Raw genomic sequence first — 25456 nt, 5'->3', positions numbered from 1 at the left:
TTGGACCACAAAGTGTATCACGATACTGACTCAAATAACTGGGGGGATTTTGTTTTAAAGTTTTAAGGTGGAAATGGCAAATAGCAGCTTGCTTTAGTCATGAAGGGGAAAAGGCCCACAAAGTTCCTTTTGAGGGAGGACCCAACCCCAAATACCAGTTCCTAACTGGTGCCAGCAGGTCAAGATGAACCTGCACCAAGAAAAAAAATGTCCAGTTACATTAGAGTTGTAAAAAGAGTTTTGTGTTGTTTTTTCAATTGGACCTACCTCATGAAGATTAAAAGATGCTTGCTCCTTGGAAGAAAAGTTGTGACAACCTAGATAGCATATTGAAAAGCAGAGACATTACTTTGCCAAGAAAGGCCCATCTAGTCAAGGCTATGGTATTTCCAGTGGTCATGTATGGATGTGAGAGTTGGACTATAAAGAAAGCTGAGCACCGAAGAATAGATGCTTTTGAATTGTGGTGTTGGATCAGACGGTTGAGAATCCCTTGGACTGCAAGGAGGTCCAACCAGTCCATCCTAAAGAAAATCAGTCCTGGGTGTTCTCTGGAAGGACTGATGCTAAAGCTGAAACTCCAGTACTTTGGCCACCTCATGCGAAGAGTTGACTCATTGGAAAAGACCCTGATGCTGGGAGGGATTGGGGGTAGGAGGAGAAGGGGATGACAGAGGATGAGATGGCTGGATGGCATCACCGACCCAATGGACATGAGTTTGAGCGAACTCTGGAAGTTGGTGATGGACAGGGAGGCCTGGCGTGCTGCAATTCATGGGGTTGCAAAGGGTCAGACACGACTGAGTGACTGAACTGACTGAACTGAACCTCATGAAGAATGCAGTGTAACTGGACCCAGTGCAATTTTATTTCAGAAAATGTGTGACTGAAAAAATAAAAAGGTTACCACTGACCCAAAAAAATAACCAAATAACTAACCTGTGTACTTTGTCTAGCAGAATATGTTCAGCAGTGTTGGGAAAGAGTCCTCACTTCCTCTGCATGTCATTTTCATACTGTATCTGGTGTGCCAAGAATGTAATTTTTCCCTTGATGTAAACATGTATTGAACATGTATCTTATCAGCACTGCTCTAAAAATTAATCAGACTATCAAAGAAAGTAATCAATAAATAAACGACTTGCCATGAGCTATACTCAGTTACACACACATACATGCAACCCCCCACATTTTCCTGTTCGGTGCTCACAGTCATCCCATTACTCCACAAATGGGTGCTATTAGCCCTGTTTTGCAGGTGGCAACAATGAGGATGAGTGATCTCACAGCTGGGAAGTGCTAGAGCCAAGGCCAAGGTGTGTACCATGATCTGCTGAGCTCTGAACTCTGCCTCAGGGACAAAGTCCCTGGAGGTTCATGGACAACACCTACTCTTGATCATGTTCCACAATAAGACATGACTCAGAGCCAGGGAGGGGAATCCCTTCTCTATGCACAGATGTATTATGTGGCCTTATTTTTAAAAACCAAGAACTGTATGTAATCTAAATGTTTACGTGTGTAGTTAACCAATAGTTACTATGGCTATTTATCCATAGAACTGATGAAGTAGCCATCCAAACTGCTCATCAGGCACTTTAATCATGTTCTAATGTTGAAGGGGGAAAAATTAGGATCCAAACACACAGCCATATAAAAATACTTTCAGGAAGAGGACAGTAAGGAATGTTAGGGGAACTCCCTGGCAGTCCAGTGGCTGGGACTCTGCTCTATCATTGCTGAAGGCCCAGGTTTGATCCTGGTCCCAGCCCTAGGATCCCCAAAGCCAAGCAGCACAGCCAAAGAAAATGAATGTCAGACTTGATTAATTCTGGAGGATTATAGGAGATTTTAAAAATTTCTTCCATTATTTTATTTTCTAGTTTTTCCACATGAATATCTTTACTTTGATAATCAGAATATTTTTTGTTTTAGACTTATTTAATGTATACTTCTGTGCACTGACCTAAGCATCACTAGGATTCTGGATGTTTTTACAGTTTTGAAACTGAATATCATCAAAAGGACTTCAGGGTTATGCACTCAGAGCAAAGACAGACAAAACTGGGGAGGAGACAAAAGAAATCATGAGAGTCAACCCTTCATATTTATGAACTGAACCAACTTCAGATAAAAATAATTTTTTTTCTAGAAAATTCCAAAAAGCAAAAGTTGAATTTGTCACACACCAGCAACTATTTATGTTGTATTTACAACTATTCACATAGCATTTACATTGTATTAAGTATTATGAGTAACGTAGAAATGCTTTAAAGTATATGGGAGAATACATGTAACATATTCAAATACTGTACCATTTTATATAAGAGACTTGAGCATCCCCAGATTTTTGGTATCCTAGGGGATTTTGGACGGTGGAACCTGGTAGGCTACAGTCCATGGAGTGGCAAAGGGTCGGACATGACTGAGCAACTTCACCAGGGGATTTTGCAACCAATCCCCCTTGGATACCAAGGGATGACTCTATATCTTCTAATCTTTTTAGTGATTGATTTTTAAAAATTATAGTTAATTTATAATATTAGTTTCAGGTGGATAGCATAAAGGTTCAGCATTTTTATAGATTATACTCCATTAAAAATTATTACAAAACAATGGCTATAGTTCTGTCTGTGGTACAGTATATCCTTGTTGCTTATCTTTTTTTTTTTTTTTGCTTATCTATTTTATATGCGGTAGTTTGTATCTCTTAATCCCATACTCCTATCAAGTCCTTTCCCCTACCCTCTCCCAGCTGGTAACCAGTAGTTTGTTTTCTATTTTTATTTTGCTATACACATTCACACATTTATATGTATATATACCATATCTTCTCAAGCCAGTCATCTTATCATGGGCATTTGGGCTGTTTCCATGTCTTGGCTATTGTAAACAGTGCTGTAATGAACATTGGGGTACTTGGGGTACATGGATGTTTTTGAATTAGTGTTTTCATTTTTTTTCAAATATTATATTTAGGAGTGGGATTGTTGGATCATATGGAAGTTCTATTTTTAGTTTAGTTTTTCTTTTGGCTAGGCCACACATCTTGCAGGATTGGACCTATAGCAGTGAAAGCACTGAATCCTAACCACTAGATCACCAGGAAATTTCTATTTTTAGCTTTTTGAGGACCCTCCACACTGTTTTCCATAGTGGCTGCACCCATTTCCATTCCCACCAACAGTGTGCAAGTGTTCTCTTTTCTCCATACCCTCTCCAGCATTTGTTACTTGTAGACTTTTTGATGATAGCCATTCTGACCAGTGTGAGATTTTTTTTCTTCTTGCTTTTAGCAACATAGCGAGCATCTTTTTATGTACCCGTTGGCCATCTGTATATCTTCTTTGGAAAAATGTCTATTCAGGGTTTTTGCCTATTTTTGAGGCTTTTTTTTTTTTTTTTTTTTACATTGAACTGTATGAGCTGTTTATAGATTTTGGATATTAACCCCATGTTGGTCAAGTGATTTGCAAATATTTCCTCCCATTCAGTAGGTTGTCTTTTCATTTTGTCAGAGGTTTCCTTTGCTGTGCAAAATCTTTGAAGTTTAATTAAGGCCTATTTCTTTTCTTTTGGGAGACATATCCAAAAAAATTATTGCTATAATTTATGTCAAAGAATGTACTGCCGATGTTCTCTTCCAGGAGTTTTATGGCTTCGGGTTTTACATTTAGGTTTTTAATTCATTTTGAGTTTATTTTTGTATATAGTGTGAAGGAGGAAATGTTCTAATCTTGCTGTTTTACATTTTCTCCTGAATCACTTACTGAAGTGACTGTCTTTTCACTGTACATTCTTGCCCTTTTGTCATAGATTAATTGACTGTAGGTATGTGGGTGTCTCTTTTTTTTTTTTTTTCAGTAGGACAATGAAATCTCAATAGGAAACTCTAGCTGACCTGTTCCTCTTAAGTAAAAGAACTGGTTGAGTACCTAGCATTAAGTTTCATCTTTTCCTTTTTCTTGAAGAGTCTCCTGGCTCGGTGGCAGGATGAAGGCTAAAAGGAAGACCTCAGAAGGCATTGTGGAAAGAGTAGAGGTGGGTAGAGGCACCCCAACTCAGTAGATAACAGAATCAGCCTCTCCCTCCTATGCATCACCCGTATACTTCTATTAAGGCCAGCACCACTAGGCGGATGGGATTTGAGCCATGAACCATTCACTGGCCATTCCATTCATAGGTTTTTTGAGGACAGTGACCACCTCTTATTAGCTTGATTCCCCATTCCCTAGCAGTCTGTGGGCTTATGCTAGGTCCTTATCAAACATTCAAAAGCTTTCTAGATGTGGTTAGAGCAAACACTATACCAAAATAATTTAGAGCAGGGGTCCCCAGCCCCCGACCTGTTAGGAACTCGGTCACACAGCAGATGAGTGGTGGGTGAGGGATGACGTTTCATCTGCTACTCCCCACAGCTTGTATTATCGCCTGAACCATCCATCCCCACCATCTCTTGCACTACCGCTTGAACTTTCCCTCCCTCACCACACATCTGTGGAAAAAGTGTCTTTCACAAAACCAGTCCCTAGTGACAGAGAACTACTGATCTAGAATAACTGTATCTCCCAATCTTTGTCTATTTAATAAACCCTTTGCATAATACACTACACAAAGTTTGCTCACCGGACAAGATGTACACTTCCTGAGGTATGTGTGCAAGCAGAGTGTGTGTGTGCAGAGCATCTCAGTCCCCTGCGTTATCAACTAGTAACGACTTTCAACCTGCCTGCAACACACCTCCCCCAGCTTCCCTCTAAAGAGCCACCTGTGGTAAATGAGGTTTGTGGGTGCAGCATCACCTCCATCCCTCATTCCTATGGGGAGCAACTTCTCCAAAGGCCCTCATGAGGCTGGCAATTCTAGGCCCTTCTCTACCTCTGCTCATACACAGGGCCAGCCAAAACACTCTATTCTTAAAGGCCACAGCTACTGTTCAGGGAAGGGCATGTGAACCAAGGCAGAGCCCTTCTATGAGATTTTTCAATAGAGCCAGACAGGCAGGCAGGCTTTGCACTTAACCGTGTACGTCAAAACTAAAGTCAGCATCCTTCCAGGATTTCAATAAATTCCTTTTACATGACCCAATAAATTCTCTTCTGCTTAAGCTACTTTCAGTAAGTTTCCAAGCCTTCCACTCGAAAGTATCTTACTTTTTAAAACATATATATTTCCAGACTTTCTTTAAAAAAGAAGTTTCAGTTTTAAGTGAAAAATAAAGTTTTGAATTCCAGTACCACACATTAAAATTGATATGGGTCTGGGAAAGCCTGGGGCAATGAATGAAACCCCTTGTCTGGGCAGCTGCTCCTCACCCCCCACCCCGGCCTCAGGGCTGCTTCTCCAGCTCCCCCTGCCTGCTTGGGCTCCCCTGCCGCCTGCGAAGCTGCTGCTAGTTCGTTTCACTCCCATGAGAAAATCAAGGTCTGTTTTCATTTGAACAGCATTCTATTTTAAAAGAATACATAAGCAATATAGAGCAGCCCAGGGTCCTTAGCGTTGACCCCTAAGAAGAAATGGAAACTGAAAGGCTATGACTTGGAAACATAAGAATGAAGGTGTGCAATTAGTGACGTCCATTTGATATTTAAAATACAAAGAAAGGTAAACACAGTCACCATTTTGGACACATTTTATTGTTTAGAAATTTCCATCAGAGCTATCATGAAGTACCTTTGTCAGGAGATGCCTATGAGAATCCAGACTGGAAAACGGGCATGTAGGCCTGTCACCTCTTCCTGCAAATTCACAAACATGGGGACAACCGGTCTGGCCACAAGGTGTAAGGTCATGGACCACCACAGTATAGCCCAGCATCCCCCCAACTCCCGTGCAGACCTAGATGAACAGCAGAAAACTTTACAGGTATAGATTTTGTGCAACCTCAAACGACAAACAACTTCCTCTGGTGGTGCCCAAATAAGACACCACAATCTGCAGAAAATCAAATCTATCATGATCAGAGTTTCTACCTGAATCAAGTTAACCTCCTAAACCAGCTAGCTGACCTTATTAAGAATTTACTTATTTTTAAAAGCAAACCAAATGTATATGGCATCTTTTTAAAAAAATCATGTAAACGTTGCAAAGTTTTTAGGGGTTACTTATAATCTGAAGAGATTCATTTAAAAATACTACTGGACTTGTTAAAACTACAAATACTAACCCCAACTCCCCCCATGAAAAAAGCAATTGTTACAAAAATATAGAAAATATACTAGCTTCTACTATTTAACATTTTCACCAGAAATCTCAAACTCTGGGATACATCCTGGCTTATATACCATCAACAAGCACAAGTGCAACTTTCTCGAAGTTTTAAGGAAGAAAAAGTTCTAAAACATTCCCTTTGTTATTTGAGATTGTGGCTACTTTCTTCATAGGGACTGTGATGCTAGTGGACAGGGGCAGTCTGAAGTTTCCTATTGCATCCCGTGCGTGGACCTGGCATGGAGATTACAGGACAGGAGGCTGCTTTAGCCTCTTCAGATTTCTCTCTTCGGTCCCTTCAATTCCACTTTAGGACTTGCTGGATCCCCTGACTCCTGAGCTGGCCTTGGCTTCTCAGCAAAGCCCACCAGGGACGGCCCAGAGAAGAGGGCATAAGCCTTCTGCGGCCTGAGGTGCCTACTTCTCGGGAGTGTGGGTCAGGCCCCCCACTCAGGTTTGCACGTGGCAGGGAAGCTGCAGGCTTGGGGGATGATCCCCCACCTCTACCCCCAAAAGATGACTGATGCTACGGGACAGTCTACAGAGCCTGGGAGGGGAGCCAGCAACAGATGGGGAGGCAAAACACTTTACTTATCGAACACTTTTATAAACTTTGAATCGGATCACATGTTCAGAGCAGGCATGCTACCAGGCACTTGGACCAATTAAGAGCTAGGATAGGGACCAAATTCCGCTTGGTCCAAACAACAAACACTACAGGAGGGGCATGTGGTTTAACTGTCTTCATGTCTCTAAGGATACCCTCCTTCACTAGGACATTTTCAGAGTTTCCTTGTTCTACTATTGCCTAAAAGCTCCCTGAAGCCCTGGGGTGAGGCTGGCTGTTGGGTAACAGTGGGATAGATCCACACATCATCAGGCAGAATCTCCCACGACTGAGATATGGCTGGGCTGATGAACCCCATGCCCCTGGAGCTCAGGGAGACCTCAAGATGGGTATCCCAGCCTAAGAAAGCTCAAGAGAACTCTTTACCTGCAGCCCCCCTGTGGGCAGAGTCCTCACTACCTGCTGTGTGCTCCCGGATGGAAGCCTGGTTCAGCTCGGAGCCTGGCTCGCACCCACCCCTCCCTTGGTGGACCTTCTGGCCTTGGCCATAATCTCCACACTCACCACCCCCTAGCCTGGCATCCTTGCACTGCTCCTCTCACCATGCTAGTCTGAGAGCAGGATGCCTGCCTCCAAGTCAGAAGGATGGGCCCTCTCTGGGCCTCCAGTGGACTCCAGGCTCTCCTGTTTGAAGGAATAGATTTTCACACCGCTAAGAGTTTTATTTCACAGATCATGGCGGTGAGTTTGGGATTTCCAGTCCTCATCGTGGTTAAATTATACATTTCCTGATGCCTTGTTTCTGCAAACCTGAAGCAGCTCACCCAACACACCCAGGCTGTTTTAAACCCCAAATGAATTTTCCACAAGCAATAACAACAACAGATTCGGAGAACACTACCACATAACGCTGAGCGAGTCCCCTCTATTTTGGCTGCATCAAAAAAACAGGGCTTCTGAGGCATCCCCGATTCACATTTGCTCAGAAGAGAGGTGCTCCCAACATCAAGGCACAAAGAAAGAAGTCTCCTGGGGCAAAATGACGATGAAAGCGACCAGTGACCTTTGTAAGGCCTGAGGCGGAGTCGCTGCGGGAGGCGAGTCTGGGCTGGGCTGGGCGGGCATATCAGGAGGCAGGCCAAGGGCCCGGTCTCCCTCTGGGGCCTGAGGAGTCCTCACGCATATTCCTCCAGGAACTTTATGTGAAAGTCCTTCACCTTCTGCAGAACCGTCTTTAGTTTCTCGACCGGAGGAAGAATGGTCATTCTGTCAGGAAGGAGAACAGCACAGTCAGACATGAAGTGCTCTGGAGAAGGGGACAGGGGTAAAGCTGGCAGGTCACTCCTCTACCTGCAGACAGGGCAGGCAAGCTTCCTGGGGAGGGACAGGCCCTGAACAGCACCTGGCACTTGCTAAACCACTTTCCTTCATCATTCACATATTTTTTTTAGCCAACTCATACATGTGAACAAATGCAGTAAGCTGGTGGCGGCATCTCAGCTTACTTAACCCATCCACCCATAATCACAGGAGGCCCACCCAACACTCTGACTGGTGCACAGAACTTTTCTCTGGAGCCGACCCTACTCCTGCTAGACAAGCCTTTTCCATCTCCACTGTCAGTCTCATAGTGAGAACCTTCAGTCACAGCTTCCCTCCATAGGAATTCCCAAGTTGCCATGGTAACTAACTCCTCCCTCCAGTCCTGTCAACCTGCTTCCCATCCCTAACGGCAGCTCTCAAGAGTGAGCCACAAATTGCCAAGATGAACCTAACTAGGGTGGAAAGGCTATCCACACACATTTATCCATTGAGGGGCACTGCCCATGACCTTCACTGACTCAAAACTTGGCCCCAGGTGCTAAGCCCAAGACATTTCTTTTTTTGACATCTGCTGCTGGCCTTGGTGGGAAGCCCTGGCTGAGCTGTTCAGCTGGCCTGGTAGAGTCCCATGCCTGTGAAAGGCGGCACAGCAATTTCACCGTATCTCAGAGGCAACACCTCAGCAGGTTTTTGGCTCAGTGGACAAGCTACTGAGCTCCTGGATGCAGACTGATACATCATGGAGTTGAAAAGGGACAAGGGAAGAAAAGAAAACCCAGCAGGGGGAACACTGCAGAGAGCATGTGAAAGATGGAGGCAGTGGAGGGGGAGACAGTAGTCAAGGAGATGACCGTGGAGTCCACCCATAGTCTTCCTGAGTCCCTGCGCAGCGTCTCGGCTATCTCTGTGGCAGGACAGAATGGGAGTGGGATGAGGGCACAGGGGCTTCACACGTCTCCGTCTCTGAAGTTGCCTTGCTGTTAAGAAGCCCAAGTTTCCCAAGACAAACCAGGACCCACCCCTCTCTGTTTAACAGGTGCAGAGGCAGTGGTACCTGAAGTGGTAGGTGCCTTCCCTCTGCCCGAAGCCGCTGCCAGGCACGACACAGATGCCCGTCTCCTCCAGGAGCTTCATACAGTAGAACATGTCAGGGGCCATCTTACGGGCCTGAGGGGACAGGGCAGAGCTTAGGAATCATTCCCGATTTCACCCTGCACAGCCCCACCATGACACTCTCAAAGCCCAGTATGCTTGACACGGCGGGTTCTTTGCCATGGCAGGGCCCCTCCGCCCTCTCTTCCTGCGAGAAAGAAGGCAGGACATTGGGTACGCAGGCAGCTGGGGCCGGGAGCAAAGAACCCAAAGGCTGCTTTGGGACAGCCGTGGGCTGTGGGGCTTCTGCTGTCCCCTAGGGAGTGCCAGCCCGAGTCCACTGTGCCCCACCCACAGAGCAGCTCCCCAAGCATTGGCCTTGGCCTCCTACACACCAAGCCAGGGCCCTGAGGTCTGTGCCCAGGGGAGCCTTAAGGAACAAGCCTCTCAGGGGCCCTGCTGGTGGTGCTTCTCACACTTCAGTTTGCACAACCAGGCCACCTCTTAAATAGATTCTTGGGCTCTAACACCTGGGATGCTGATTCCACAGGCTGAGGGATGGGGCCAGATTTTGAATGTTTTAACAAGGTAGGTTAGGGGGTGTGAGGACACTTTCAGAGATAGGGCTCTGGCCCTTGATTCTCAAACCACCTCAGTGGCACCACCTGAGAACTTATTGGGAATGCAGAACCTTGGGCCCCTCCATAGACTTCCTGAACCAGAACTGACATTTTTAACAGGACCTCAGGTGATCCATGTACACATCCAAGTTTGAGCAGCGCTATTGTAGGGTATGGTGGCCAGGTGGAGGAGACAGCTCCTGATGCTTCTCCAGTGTCTATTCAGTTTTAAATGCATCGCATCACACCTGGGCCTGACCTCACGCCCACTCCATCACCACAGCTGCTGCAGGGCTGGGTCTCCGGGAGCCCGTCATCTTTACATCTTTACATACCATCTGACCAATGGATACACCAAGTTCAGAGCCTCAAGGGCCAGCGCTTGTGCTCCTCAAGGCAAGAAAGAGTTCCAAGTGAACCTGCTGAGAGAGCCAGCCCAACCCGGCGCCTCTGACCTGAGCTGCCTCCACGGCTTTCGCAGGGATGAAGATTCGAGGAAAGGCGTACATGGCCCCCATCAAGGGGTTGCAGTGAATTCCTGGGACTTGGCTAAACATGTCTTCTGTCAGTTTAGCTTTTTTGGCCAAATTACCCAAGACGGACTCTTTCTCCTAAGGAGACAGAGAAAGCATAGGAGTCAGCATCTCCAGGCACCATGGCTCCAGACACTGAAAACCATCCCTTCAAACTAGGGCGTCCAGACAGACTGGTGAAAGGCAAGCTGTTGTGTGCTTGAGCAACAAACCAGAGAGGCGGGCAAGACACGTGTCCCTCTGCAGAATGTCCTCCACAGACGCTCAGCCCATGAGGTTGCCATGGGCCCTGGGCAGGGGCACATGAGTCACAAGTAGGTCCTAGGTGGCTTGTGTCATAGGTTCTACTCTCATACCAAGACGTCATTCCCGCAAACAAGGAAAACCAGTCCCTGCCCATCAGCCTGGACAAACTTGGCCCTGGACGGAACATCCTAGAATATGCTTCCAGGAGACAGCCCCACCACTTAATTCTGGGGAGCTACCCTTCCCCCAGTCCATGTGATGTGTTGGGGCACACAATCCAGGCAAAGCACATCAGTGATAGGCTGGGAGCTTGACACGCGGCCAAGGCTGGAGCAGGCAGCCCAACACTTGTGCAAGCACTGCTGGACGGAGGTGAAGCGGTGTGCCCTGTGCATGAGCGGATCAGCAGAGCACAGCACGCACACACAGTGCAACGTTACCCTGCCTTCAAAAGGAAGCACATTCCGACACACGCCCCGACAGGGACAAACCTTGAAGACACAGTGCCAATTGAAATAAACCAGCCACAAGATAAATGCTATATACGAGGTACCTAAAGCAGTCAAATCCTCAGAGACAGAAAGTAAATCAGCGGTTACCAGGGGCTGGGGAAGGCGGAAATGAGGAGTTATTGTTTAATGGGTACAGTTTCAGTTTGGGAAAAGGTTCTGGAGATGGATGCTGGTAATAGTTGCACAATGTGAATGTACTTTATTCACTAAACTGTTCAGTCAAAAAAGATCAGAATGGCAAATTTTATGTTCTGTGTAATTTACCACAATTGAAAAAGAAAGATTGTTAATCTAAAACAGCTGGGAGCTGACTTCTTCAATGAGTTCCATTCTTGTTTAAACTCGTTACAGTTGGGTTTTTGTCACCTGCAGTTGAAAGGGTCTGTCTGCATCACTTCAAGCTGCAAGGATATCTGGTTAAGCCACAGGCAAGTTTGTGGTCTAGAATCAATGGCATGCTCATCCATTTCCCCCTTTTACTTTAGTAACAGAATCATCACTCCCTTCTCTGCCCTCCATGTTCTCAGGACATGAGGCCATTCCCTCTGAGCGCCTGCCCATCCATGGTGCTCACAGGTGAGAAGGAGGAAGAGGTGCTCACACCCACAGTGTGCACAGTCCTCCCACTTCAAATACAGCCCAGCCACATCCTGAGACTTAACCTTACTGGGGGGGGTCAGGCACCATGTGGAACCATAAGCATGCCCTGGAGGTCATCTGGAGAGAGGCTGGCCACGGAGACCACACATGGTGAATGCTGGCCACAGCAGTGAAGCAGACAGGCCATGGGACGCAGCCGACTCACCCTGCTGAACTGCTCGAAGGATTCCTCTCCTGGCACCGGGGGGTTCACAACGATGTCCATGGCAGCCTGCCCAGACACTGGCGGGCACAGACGCACCGAGAGCAGCTTCACCAGCTGGCCCTTGATTTCAGGGTGCAGGTTGATCACCTCCATGTAGCCTCCTCTGTAGCCACACCTAGAATGTTGAAGCGGGAGAGAGGACCCACCAGTCACAGGGACCTCTACTAAGTGCAACCAGCTGGCCAGAATCTTCTGTAACCAGCCCCATGCCCAACACTGAGCTGCCAGGTACCGCCAAGTTCTTGCCAGTGGAAAGTGAATAGAAGTGACATGTGCAAATCCCACATCACTTCCTTAAAAGCAGGCTCTCTCGTTCCTTTCTCCCACTTCCTAAGAAAGGCAGACACCAGAGCAAGCAGCCTCAGTGCTAGAGATGATGCCACGTGTTGAGAAGACAGAGCCAGCCCAGCAGGCTATCTTCGAACGACCTCGTGGAGCAAAGCCAGTCCCAGACTCCCCCTGCCTCTGAACTGTTATCACAGAGACACACTTGCACCTTGTTTGAGCCACTGTAGTTGTTTTGTGTGGTTTTCTGTCATTTTATTCCACCCTTCTAGATTGTCACAGAGCCCCTCTTTGAGTCATACAACAAATTCCCGTTGGCTATCTATTTCACATGTGGTAATGTAGGTTTCCATGTTACTCTCTCCATACTCTCACCCTCTCCCTCCTCCCCTCCTCCCGTGTCCATAGGTCTGTTCTCTGTGTCTGTTTCTCCAATAGCCACCCTGAAAATAAATTCATCAGTACCATCTTTCTGGATTCCATATATATGTGTCAATATGTGATATTCACATTTCTCTTTCTGACTTACTTTGCTCTGTATAATAGGCTCTAGGTTTGCTCACCTCATTAAACTGACTCAAATGCATTCCTTTCTATGGCTGACTAACATTGTACGTATGTACCACAGCTTCTTTATCCATTCATCGGTTGATGGACATCCAGGCTGCTTCCATGTTCTAGGTGTTGTTGTAAATAGCGCTGCAATGAACATTGGGATACATGTGTCTTTTTTTTTGGTTTCCTCAGGGTATATGCCTAGCAGTGGGATTGCTGGGTCATACAGTGGTTTTATTCCTAGTTTTTTGTAATGAGACATTATACTTTGGGTCTATAAGTCTTCTATAGTGAGCCACTGTACTTTGGGGCCTTTTGGTTATAGCAGCTTAGCCTGACTGCTAACTAGTATTACATTAGCTCTGCTCGAAAGGGGCATATGATTCAGGCCAGGCACCCCTTGCACAGGTTCAAGAAGTGGGCATGTGAGCAGCAACCTGAGGATTTTGCTGCAACTTTCTGATGCCTGAAAACAAAGCCAATCCAAAGGAAAGCAGAGCAGGGAATTCCCTGGCAGTTCAGTGGTTAGGACTCTGCACTTTGACTGCCAAGGGCTTGTGTTCAATTCCCGGACAGGGAACAAGATCCCATAAGCTGCATGGTGTGGTCAAAAAAAAGGAAAAAGAAGGAAGAGAAAAAAAGGGGAGGAGGGTAGGAAAGCAGAGCTGAGAAAGAAAACAGGACAAAGTCAGAAGTAGAGAGAGAGACCCACTGACATTTTTAAGCCCCCTGATTCAACTTTACTCCTTGACTTTTTACTGATACGGATTTTTTGAAAAATTCATTTATTTTTAATTGAAGGATAATTGCTTTATAGTATTGTGTTGGTTTCTAGCAAACATCAACGTGAATCAGCCATAGATCTACCCATGTCCCCTTCCACTGGAACATCTCTCCCACCTCCACCCCCATCCCACCCCTCTAGGTTGTCACCAAGCCCCGGCTTGAGTTCCTTCAGTCATACAGCAAATTCCCATTGGCTATCTACTTTACATATGGTAACGTATGTTTCCATGTTACTCCCTCCATACATCCCACCTCTTCTTTCTCCCCCCGACCCTGAGCTGTGTCCATACGTCTGTTCTCAATGTCTGTGTCTCCACTGCTGCTCTGCAAAAAGGTTCATCAGCACCATCTTTCTAGATTCCATATACATGTGTGAGGATACAATAGCTGTTTTTCTCTTTCTGACCGACTTCACTTTCTGTGTTTTTTAAACCCTCTTTCATGTTGAGTTTCTGTTACTTATTGCCAAAAGGATCCTGACTGATACAGAGTCAAATCTCATGAAAATAAGCTGAAATCATTAAAAAACAACAACAACAACAAAAAAAAACAACTTTCAGAACCAAATCAGCTCCATTAGCCACACTTCCTTCTCTGGACTGTGACTGATAATCTTCAGGTTAATGACCACAGAAATAATGGCATCAGCTACCTTCCTCTGCATATGCACCACACCCACCCAACCTCAGACACCTGATATGATGAGAACTCAGTAAAAGACTTTTGGGATCAGGCTGTAGAATGAACTGGCAAAGACTGATCCCCATCTGATCCATCACCTGGCCTTTCCAAGGCAGGAAGATAAATTCTGGCCTCTTGGAAGGGTTTCTCGTAACAAAAGTTGAGAGAAGAATCTTTTTGCTTTACCCTCTGCTGATGAGAAGAAAATCAAATTGGGTAAATCAGTCTAATCCCAGGTAATCAGGATCTAAGGGCAACAGGATACCAACTCAGGTTACCAATATCCAGAGTAATCAGTAACACAGATGGAAAGACAGGTAGGTATGTAATAAACACACTTGAGTTTGAAAAATGAGTTAATAGACAACATATTTAAGTAAAGCAGTACACAACACAGGAAAGTTTGGCAAGGAGGCACCACAGCTACCAGGGTAAACCGGAAAGAACAGCATAAATCAACTCCTGCACACAACAAATACAGCCAAGAACAGCCGGGCAACCATCCCAAGGGGACAGCTCCCTTGCGTGTGTGTGCTAAGTCACTTCAGCTATGTCCGACTCTTTGCAACCCTATGGAGTGTAGCCCAGCAGGCTCCTCCGTCCATGGGATTCTGCAGGCAGGAATACTGGAGTGGGTTGCCATGCCCTCCTCCAGGGGATCTTCTTGACCCAGGGATCGAACCTGTGTCTCTTATGTCTCCTGCATTGGCAGGTGAGTTCTTCACCACTAGCGCTACCTGGGAAGCTCCCTTGACCTGGTCAATATACTTCCTGAAGCTTCACAGTTACACTGGCCTCCAGACCCTCTCCCCTACCCTGACACCTGGCACATAGTGGAACTCCCACAACGCTGGGGAATGAATGTCCTGGCTGTAAATGCATGGGCCTATCCATCTCAGTCTAGTTTGCAGGTTCCTCCTCTCCTCCCCTAACTTTTGAGCAGTGATGGCTGGGCCCAGTCCCTGGACCTCTTCTCTATCTATACTCCTCCCAATGAGATGTCTAGGCTCAGAGATCTAACTAACAACTCAAACACTGACATCTCGCACACTTGAATCTCCAGCTGGGTATCAGCCCTGAGCTACAGACTCACATATCCACCTCCATCTGGACATCCAACAGGCATCTGCAAATTGTACACATCTAAAACCAACTTCCAAATCCCCCCCACCAAACCTGCTTCACCCACAGACATCCTCATCTATTGAGGGCAACTCTATGCTTCCTGCTGTTTGAACAAAAAACTTGGGAGTCATCCTTCTCTCTCTCACACCCTCCTTTTCATCAAGCAACAACCGTCAACTTCACCTTCAAACATACCCAGGATCCAACATCTCCCCACCTTTACCCTGGCCCCCAGTATCTCCCCTGGACTGTAACAGCCTCCTGACTTAAGTGCTCGCTTCTTTCCCTGCCCTCATCACTCAGCAACCAGGAGAAGTCACACTTCTGTGCAAACCCTCTAAGGGCTCCCATCTCATTCTGAGTAAAAGATAACCTAAGTAGCCCAGGTGATCTGGCCTCCTGGACTTTTTGGTCTCAACTGCTGCCACTTTCCCTCTCACCCTCTTCTAGTCTCCTTCCTGCTCCTCGAACAGCTCCTCCCTCCACCTCAGGGCCTTTGTAGAAGCTGTTTCCTTAGACATCTGCATAGCTCCCCACCTCCCCTCCCTGGGTCCAACTCTGTAGTGACCAGACGCCGCCTCTCTGCATTCCTACCTCCTCTCTGATTATTTCTGTCCTTGACACATCACGTTCATTTGTCTATTGCCTCTGACCTCACTAGAGCATGACTGTGAGGGCAGAATGGGTGTGGTTTTCTCACTGCTGTAACCTCACTGCTGAGCTTCTGAACTCATAGCAGATGCTCAATAAATATGGGCTGAATGAACGAATACAGGGCTGAAGCTGACACTCTGGCCCCACAGGTCACAGGGTGCTCAGGCAGGGTGCATACAGCGCTCCTGCACACAGAGCTTGGCCACTGGCCTGATGGCATCTATCCACTCAACCTGCCATCCCTGGCCCTCAGACTTCAGTCAAGTGTCAGAGCAATAGCAACAAGGCTGGCAGAAAACCCTAGGGTTGGAAGCTGCTGTGGGTCCTGTATTCACTTTCATCACAGCCTTATTTTACATGAGCCCTTGCACAGGGGATGCCCTCACACCAGTGCACTCCCCCTGGGGAGACATGGCCTGTCTCCTCCTGCTTCTTAGATCATTAGAGGCTGTAGACGAGAGTAGCCACCTCTGTCCAGTAGGTTGAGGCGGGGCAGGGTGGAAAAGCAATGGGACCAGGTGGGCCCAGGAGCAGCGTGAGGGAGGCGGGGGCCCACATACTCGCCCATGTAGCCCTTGGAGGTGGAATGGAAGGAAGCGAGCTCCACGTTGCTGGAGTACTCAGGCCCCATCTCATAAAGCACCTTCTTAAAGGAGTGGAATTTGCAGTCCGGGGAGTACACATTGTCCTGGTACACCTGCAGGAGGGGACAGGACAGGAACAGTCAGCCAAGTCCCCCAGAAACTGAGCCACCCGGGCTGTGGCTGAGCGAGGGCACTGGGACAACCTGCAGCCAGGGCTGCCTGCTGTGAAGCTGGCCTTAGATGTCACGTCTAAGCCAGATGTGCCCAAGGGAACCTTCCAGAAAAAGCAAGGGTGGCGGGGGAGGCCACGGGCTGGATGCCCACTGGATTCTCCCACATTAGCCCCACGCAGTCTCCAGATCTCCTTTCTGCCTCACGTGCCAGTGACACCTGGCTGGCCTGAGTAGGCTTTCCTCCCAGAGCGTGATGCTCACCCTGTCAATGAGATGAGTGGTGAAAGCAGCTCATGGACCTGTCCTCTGACCTCCCCATCCGAAGAGCTAACCGTCCTCAGCGCTTCACGGCACTCACCCAGCTTTCCATCCACCATCACCGTCATTCTCTCCTCCCTGGACTGAGCAGCGCCTATACCTCTTGTCCCTCCCCGTCTACACAGTCTAGCAGGCAAGCGCTCCATCTACACTTGGAGATGAACTTCCCACGCCCAGTATGGAGATCAGGGAAACCGAGGCTCTCTGAGATGCTGTGGGTCAGCAGGAGGGTCAGGCCAGCTCCACCTTTAACAAGCCAGGCAGAGCCCCCTCCCCTCCCCAGCTCCTCCATGGCCTCTCCCTTCTGCCCCTCACCCTCCTCGCTTCCCAGACCCTGAGGGAAAAGGTTCGTGCACCAGGTCACTCTACTGCCCCTTCTTTCCTTTAGAAATGAAGATTTAAGTCTATCTGCTATTGATCACAGCAGTGATTTGGTGGATAACCTCTGTGTGTGTGTGTGGGCGGGGGGGTGCTAAGGAACACAGAAATGAAGCTCACGTGCTAGAAGCTATGACTAACCAGATATCACGCAGAAATAAAGAAGTGAAAATAGGGTTTGACAGGTCTTTAATTTCTTCTTGCAAAGCAGGAAAAGAATGGGCAGGTTTGTCTCCAGATCTAGGGTTCAGGCAGCAGTGATTCTGGGGTTGATAAGATTCCCCTCCTCATAGGACACAGCATTCAGCCCACCCAGCTCCCACTCTCCCTTCTTGAGAAAGGGGCCCTTGATTTGCTTCAAGAAACATCCTCCCCAGCTCTCTATCTGCAGGTTTCAGGTCATAGGGGAGAGCCCCCGACCCTTGCCTAGGGCCTGGTCAGTCCGCACATTGCAGCCACTGGGCCAGAATAATCAGTTCAGTGATGGGTGTTTGACCTAAACTGCACCAGTGAAGCTCAATTCTGAGCTTTGTTGAAACGACCAGGAAGATAAGCTCTCTTCCTAGGCTGGGAAGATAGCAGGCCCGTGTTTGAGGCCAAGGCAGCAGGATGGAACAAGAGGAGCTGGAAGATATGATTCGAGTCCCTGGATCCAGCCCCACTCCTGAGACCCCACCACCGTGTTAAGTTTAAAGTAGTTTGGGTTGGATTTTTGAAACTTATAACCAAGATTCCAAACCAATAAGGGATGATTTTGGTCACAGTCTCACAGGTTGTTTAACACTGAACATCCTCAACCTTGTTAGAATCTCTCCTCCGATATCTACAAAGTTCTCTTGTCTATAGAACAGCAGACCTGGCTCCCTCCCCCAGAAGAGAAAGCATACCCTCACCTCTGAGAGTCCAGGCTGCTCTTACCTCATCAGCCAGGAGAAAGAGCTTCTCCTCCCAGGCAAAGTGAATCACATCTTCTATGCACTTTCTGCTCTGCACCTGACCTAAACAGTCCCAAACAAAAGCAGAAGGCAGGTTGTCATGGTGTTTCATTCATCCCCAGGTGAGAATTCCAGCCAGAATCACTCAGATGTCTGTGTCCCCTCATCTTACAGGACCACCCTCCCTAGCTGCTGACGGCCTCCAGGGAGCCCCTAGGGTCAGCTCCGTCCCTCTGACTCACTTCAGCCAGGTTGTGTAGGGAGTGGTGTTTCATACCCAACTTTCTTGTTATTCTCAGAGGTATGTGTGTGGAGCGGGGAGGAGGATATATGTGTATTATTCTGTGCTAGAGGACAAGAAGACATGGACGTATCATAGACAGCACGAAAATGAAACTGAAGGAGTTAACTCTTTCAGCCCTGCTCCCCTCCGTCCCCCACAGCAGCCACACCATGAAAAGAGCCCTGGCCACACCTTCTCCCTACACAAGCTCCGCGAGGCAGGGACAACGTCTCTGGCCCAGCACCGACCCTCAAAGCCGGCACCCAGCAGGGCCCTCCCTGGTAAGCACAGTGGAAGAAGTTCTAAACGAATGAATGAGCCTGCCTACCAGCTCTGGCTTCTCCAGCGACCATGTGGGAGCCGTGCCCGCTGAGGACGCTGGCAGGCACCCATGGTATCCCTGCCAGGGTCTCCCTTCAGAGCTGGACTCATCACTTCATCCACCTTAGAGAAATCAGTGCCAGTAGCAAAATATTCACCATCAGCTCACAGGAAATACTGCGGGTTTCAGTGGGGAAAGGAACACTTTCCCAGATTTCCCGAGGCCCTGGGATGGTGGACTTGCTCACACAGCTTCTGGAAAAGTACTAGGCAGGCCTGCTGATACTCACAAAGGACGTAAATGAGCACCTACGGGTGTTACATGCATGTACTGTCTACATAAGTACGTATGTGCACATGTATTACTGCCATATGTATCTACGCCTTCATGCAAAGCAGTATGGAGAATATATTACCTTTTTGTTAAAAATAAAAATAACCATATTCTTGTCCATGTAAGAATAACAAGACTAAGTCTCGGAAAAATACATTGATGTATCTTATAAGAGCATGGTATGATTCAGCCAGGATTTCAGACTTAAACTATCTAAGCAACCAGTTCCTTTACTAAGGGACCAACCTGTCCGTGCCAAACAAAGGCCAAGCAGGCTTCCTATGAAGCAAGCTCACGCTCTGGGAATTAGGAAGGGCAGCACCCCCGATGCTACAAGTAACCAGCTGCTGTTCCCATAGACAGACAGGGGCTGTCCATTCTGGCAGCCTCTCCTGCCTACCACATGCTCCTGGTCTTCCCTCCCAGGGCTGCAATGCCACAAAGTATACCCTGTTAGAATGCAAGCAAAGGTGTGAGCACCCAGAGTATAAAAGGTGTGAGCGGGGAACATGATGCCAGTTTAGTTCAGTCGCTCAGTTGTGTCCGACTCTCTGCAACTTCACGGTCTGCAGCACGCCAGGCTTCCCTGTCCATCACCAATTCCCAGCGCTTGCTCAAACTCATCTCCATCAAGTCGGTGATGTCATCCAACCATCTCATCCTCTGTCATCCCCTTCTCCCGCCTTCAATTTTTCCCAGCATCAGGGTCTTTTCCAAAGTCAGTTCTTTGCATCAGGTGGCCAAAGTATTGGAGTTTCAGCTTAAGCACCAGTCCTTCCAATGAATATTCAGGACTGATTTCCTTTAGGATTAACTGGTTTGATCTCGTTGCAGTCCAGGGAACTCTCTCAAGAGTCTTCTCCATAATGCCAGGGGGAGTGCAAGGGCCGGGCCTCAGGAAGCCCGCGGCTCAGGAGAGGAAAGGAGACCTGCTGTGCACAAATAATCCCCCATGCGATCGATGCAAACTGTGGGACAAGGACAGAGCTTATTCCTCTCCAGGGCCTGGGACGAAGCAGTCACTCAGAACAGGCCTGTGGAGCAGGAGGAGCCGCATGATCTCCAGAGGGCAGGGCATGCCTGTGCCCAGCAGGGGGAGACATGTGCGCACCACAGAGAAGAGGCAGCTCTGCTGAAGGCCCCAAAGGCTGCAGAGGGGTCTTCCAAGTGCCCCTTGCCAGAGGCCGGGCCAAGGGAATGTCCCACACACTAATGGGGATACCTATTGCTTGTACCAGCCTAGCGTCCTGTCCTTCTCTGAGCAACAGCACACAGCTGTCCTAGGGGAACTTCTCTTTAAACTCCACCAGGGACACAGACCCAGCCAATCAGCCTCAGTGATTTAACTAGGTCAGGCATAGGCAGGTGTCCCAGTGTGGGCCAAGAGAGTCTGGCCTGGGGCTTCAGTTGAAACCAGGGGTGAGGCTCCCTGTGGAGGACGCTCAGCTGCTGGGCACTGACTGGACCTGCGGAAGGCCACTCCCAGGACAGGTGCTTCCTGAGGATTTCAGCCCAGAGCAGAGCTGGGTCATGGCCTGAGGTTCCCATGACAACGACGTTAATTCAAGTGTGCTGCTTTACCCTGGCCTTCACAGGTCCACTCCCTTCAAGCCTCAAGGTAAGTTTCTGTCTCGAGCCCCAAAGAGCCTTGTTAGCCACTAATATTCCACTCCATTTTGACACCTTTCAGACAAAGTGGTTACAGTGTGTGGTCCAGATGAGATACATGGTGATCACAGGTAGGTCTCTATTTTCCATCCTCCATCTTCCAATAGCTGCTTTCCACACATTAAGACCCCAGAGGGGAACTGCCTGGTGGTCCAATGGTTAAGACTTGATGCTTTCACTGCTGGGGTCCAAGTTCAATCCGTGGTCAGAGAACTAAGATCCTACAGCTGCGTATCACAACCAGAAAGTAAAAACAACCTCAGAGAGCAAAACTAGCCTGAGCCTGCTTGTAACTTATTTTTTAGAAAAACTGCTTGTTGTTATAGTTCAGTCGCTAGTCCTGTCCGGCTGCTGCAACCCCATGGACTGCAACACACCAGGCTTCCCTGTTCTTCACTGTCTCCCAGAGTTTGCTCAAACTCTTGTCCATTGATTCAGTGATGCCATCCAACCATCTCATCCTCTCATTCTCTGTTGCCCCCTTTTCCTCCTGCCCAGCATCAGGGTCTTTTCCAATGAGTCAGCTCTTCACATCAGGTGGCCAGAGTACTGGAGGTTCAGCATCAGCTTCCAATGAATATTCAGGGTTGATTTCCTTTAGCATTGACTTATTTGATCTCCTTACAGTCCAAGGGACTCTCAAGAGTCTTCTCCAGCACCACAGTTCAAAAACACCAATTCTTCAGTGCTCAACCTTCTTTCTGGTCCAACTCTCACATTCGAACATGACTACTGAAAAACTGCTTATATTAATATCACACTCATATGACCCCCACTTTGACCCCAAATAGGAAAGTCTCTGGTGCAGTTACTGCTCCCCAGACAGCCAGAAGAAGATATATGTAAGCTTCTGGTGAAGAAGTTACCAAGCCTATGATATAAACTAGGTATACAGAGTATTTCCTAAGATATAGGACCTACTACTCCAAGTTTGGGGCCAGTAGCATCAGCATCACCCAAGAGCTTGTTAGAAATGCAAACTGTCAACTCCCACTCCAGCCTAATTATATCACCATATCTAGATGTAGGGCCCAGCAGTTTTGTTTTTAACAAGCTGAAGTTTTAGAAGCATCATCCAAGGGCAGTGTTTCTCATCCTCAGTTATACAGAATATTGATGCCTGAGCCCCATCCCCAGAGATTCTAGGGTGTGGCCTGGCCTTTGGCATTTTTAAAAGCTCCCTCTTTGATTCTAATGTGCAGCCAGGATTGAGAACCCAGCTCTGTCATTTTCCTACAGTACCCTGGGTTAGGTCCCTCATCCCTTCCCCCAGACAGTCGGTGTAAATAAACCAGGCGAGCAGCTGCACCCATTTTCTGCACCCAGGAATTCAAGTGGAGCTTTCAGCTGATTGAAGCATCATTTGATGTTCCCAAGGAGCAGATTCCACAATCAACTCCACCAGGCTTTGGCCCTGACCCAGTTTATCTCAACAAAGGAGGAGAGAGGAGCCCTTGCTCTCGGCATCCAAATAGCATCTGGGGCACATGAAGCCAACAGCCTGGAAAGATCGAGGCAGGCAGGACTGTGCATTTTTTGTGTGAAGAAAAATGTGCAAAATTAGGAGTGCTCTCCAACTTCTGGAAACAGGTTTTTTTGGTTTGCTTTTGTTTTTAATATGGCATTTCCTTTTCAGGCCTCGAACTACACAGCAATGCTGTGTCAAAGAAAAACAAAAACGCTCACACCAGCAATCTAAAAACTGGTTCAGAAAAACAAGTAGGAGTAAGGGTAAAATTAGGCCTATAATTAGGTGATGGTTTGTCTGTGACCTCAAAGAGTAGGTTCTTTGTACATGGATGAACAGGAAAAAGAACTGGTCTTAATTACCATACAACCCTGCCCAGGAAAAGGCCTGTATTCGTTCACCTCCTAAGGTGGCTGGCGGCCAACTTTATGGTTTTATGTTAGCAAATCTGGAGTTGGATTAGGAACCTGGGAGCAAATAAAACATTATTTCTTAGCTCTTTAGTGTCCAGACAGCCAATACACAGCCACCCTGCTCACCAAGAAACTGGCGAGGAAGTAAAGCACAGACCTGTGGGGTTCCCGGGGTTGATGATGCACAGCACCTTGGGGTTACAGTGCTCTTTGGCTTGCTGCACGGCCCGCCGGAGCTCGTTCACATTCAGGGCCCAGCAGTTGTCCTCATCCAGGTAATAGTTCACCTGGATGGCATCGAGTTCGGAGATGACCGCTGAGTAGAGTGGGTACTGTGGGATGGGGATCATCACGCCTGTCCGTGACTTGCCACCCCCGGAGACCAGGATCTTCAGGATCGTCTGCAACAGAGAAGTCACGTCTTACAGAGCGACTGCCACTTTCCACCCTCCGAGGACTGAACAGCGGCAGAAGCTGGAAGACCCCAAACCCCGCCTTTCACCAGTCGCCCAGTGCCTACCCTCAGCACAGCCACATGTAGGTTTCTGAACTCCCCTGAGTCTACCTCTCCTCCTCTGTAAAATGAGGTCTGCTACGAGGAATGAGCAAAATGATTTAAAGCTTTTAGCACAATGCATGGAACCTAAAGGCTTGATACCTGTTAGTATTTTTAAAAGAGATCTTTTAAAGAAGTAGCCCCAAAATTATACCTGCTCAGAATTATTCTGACCTCACCCCTGAAACTCATTCTATATGTCTGGGGTGCAGCCCGGAATCTGTCTAATCACGAACTTATCAGAGCCCAAGACTTGGAAAGACCAGTGAACAAAGGAGTGTGAAAATGGGATGAAATACCCAGCTTCTGACACCAGGTGGCGCTTCAATCTGGCTGTTTCCAGAATTGAATGAGCCCTAAGTTCATAGGATTCCTGAGAAACAGGCCTGGGGAGCCCTGTGGGGCACCAGTGGAGGTGGCAGTAATTCACTGAATTCATAAGTCCAAACTCTTCTGGGTGAGTTTTACTTTTCTAAGTCTTACATGAAGACTTAGCGCCTTTCTCAGGCTCATTTCCTTGCTACAACAATGCCAGTGTTAACAGCTTGATTCTTTTCACTAAATCTTGAAGATTCTTCCCCACACCTGCCTCTGGAACCTCTACCCATACCTGGGCTTCTCCGGGAAGAGGGAGGCGCCGTGATGGCAGCTTACAGTGGAAGATGCCATGGCTGGGGGCCTGAGTCCAACACTAGAATCTCCAATGCCTCGAGAGGCTCTTAACAGCAGGCAGACCACCTAAGCTTTCTGTGCCTCAGTTTCCTCCTGCGCTCAAGGAAGAGTTTAATGCACTTGAGAGGCTTCAGCAAAGGACAAAATCATTTAATAAACATCCAAAACAAGAGCCTTGGAGGTCAAGAGACACAGACAAACATAACTTATTAAAAGAAGGGTCAGAAAGGACAAGCTCCCTGAGTAGGGAGGACAAGTGAGTGGATGGCCCCCAGCACTGACTGGGCACGTGGGGAGGGTGCTGGAAGGGAACAGAGGCTGCAGGTGAACCTGAGACCACAGGTTCAGCCCCTTCTCCTATAGACCCCTTGATACCAGCCCCTCTTCACCTTATCCACGGCTGATGCCCAGCCCAAGCCGCCTCTTCTCTTGTCTCCTAAACACTCTCACATCTACTCTGCTCCCTCCTGCCACAGTTAAAGCTTAAGAACCCAAATCTAATTATGACCCTCCGTCTGCTTCAGATCCTTCAGTGGCTCCCACGGCTCTTAGGACAACAATACTTCAGGACTCAGGCCCCACCTGCCTCCCAGCGCATTGCTGGTAACTGCCCCTCCCCACGTGTGCTTGCCCCACAATGCTCCATTTCCAAACATGCAGCCTCCTTCCAGCCCAAGGCCTCGGCATATGCTGACCTTCTGCCCTGAATCTGTCCCTGCCTGCCTCCCTGAGTTCACATCTACGCAGTCTCCAGATCTCTGCTCAGCCTTCCTTGGAGAAACCTTCCTGCCCTCACCAGCCCCAGGTCAGAGTTCCTGCTGCTCCCTTCTGTTAACACTTTGTCCTCATCCAGAAGAGAAACTGAAAGCTTGCGATCTGACATGTATTTATGTGCTGTTAGTGCTAGTCAGATCCAGTACTGATGTCTAAGTAGAGACCAAATGTGTTTGGTTCCCCATGACCTCCCCAGCACCTGGCACAGTGCCTGGCAGAGGAGAGACAGCATATATGCTGAGTAAGAGAAAGACTGATGCCAGGAAGATGGACACTCTCGAGTGTCCCGTGACTCCTCCCAACTAGAGGAGGGAAACTGAGGCTGCCGGAGTGTCCAGGTTCACAAAGACTGAACGCGGTAAGGACAGCAGCTACCAGGCTGGGGCAGACAGCAGGGAGCAGAGGGTGGCTAACCTCTCTGCCCAGATGTCCCCCTTTAACAGCCCACAGGCTCACGCCATCGGCCCTAATGCACAAGGCTGTTCTTCATGCGGGTGAAGAGTGAGCAACAATGAGCCGCTCTG

At 48.0% G+C, this 25456-nt stretch overlaps 1 protein-coding gene across 1 annotated transcript in view; it reads right to left on the bottom strand.

Annotated features, from left to right (window-relative positions):
• Nucleotides 1-5614: 5614 nt before the first annotated feature.
• Nucleotides 5615-25456, bottom strand: part of GPT2 (glutamic--pyruvic transaminase 2) — a 34050-nt gene continuing 14208 nt past the window's right edge. Inside the window, exons 6-12 of the mRNA XM_004014968.6 lie at nt 23088-23331; nt 18427-18506; nt 16616-16752; nt 11910-12084; nt 10269-10424; nt 9156-9268; nt 5615-8044 (exon numbers count right to left, since the gene is read on the bottom strand). Coding sequence (XP_004015017.1) covers nt 7954-8044; nt 9156-9268; nt 10269-10424; nt 11910-12084; nt 16616-16752; nt 18427-18506; nt 23088-23331 — 996 coding nt within the window. The 3' untranslated portion in view covers nt 5615-7953. The remainder of the gene's footprint in view (nt 8045-9155; nt 9269-10268; nt 10425-11909; nt 12085-16615; nt 16753-18426; nt 18507-23087; nt 23332-25456) is intronic.

Source organism: Ovis aries, chromosome 14 (genome assembly GCF_016772045.2).
Source record: "Ovis aries strain OAR_USU_Benz2616 breed Rambouillet chromosome 14, ARS-UI_Ramb_v3.0, whole genome shotgun sequence".
In the NCBI taxonomy this organism is placed as follows: domain Eukaryota; kingdom Metazoa; phylum Chordata; class Mammalia; order Artiodactyla; family Bovidae; genus Ovis; species Ovis aries.
This window is presented reverse-complemented; position numbering and strand designations above follow the sequence as displayed.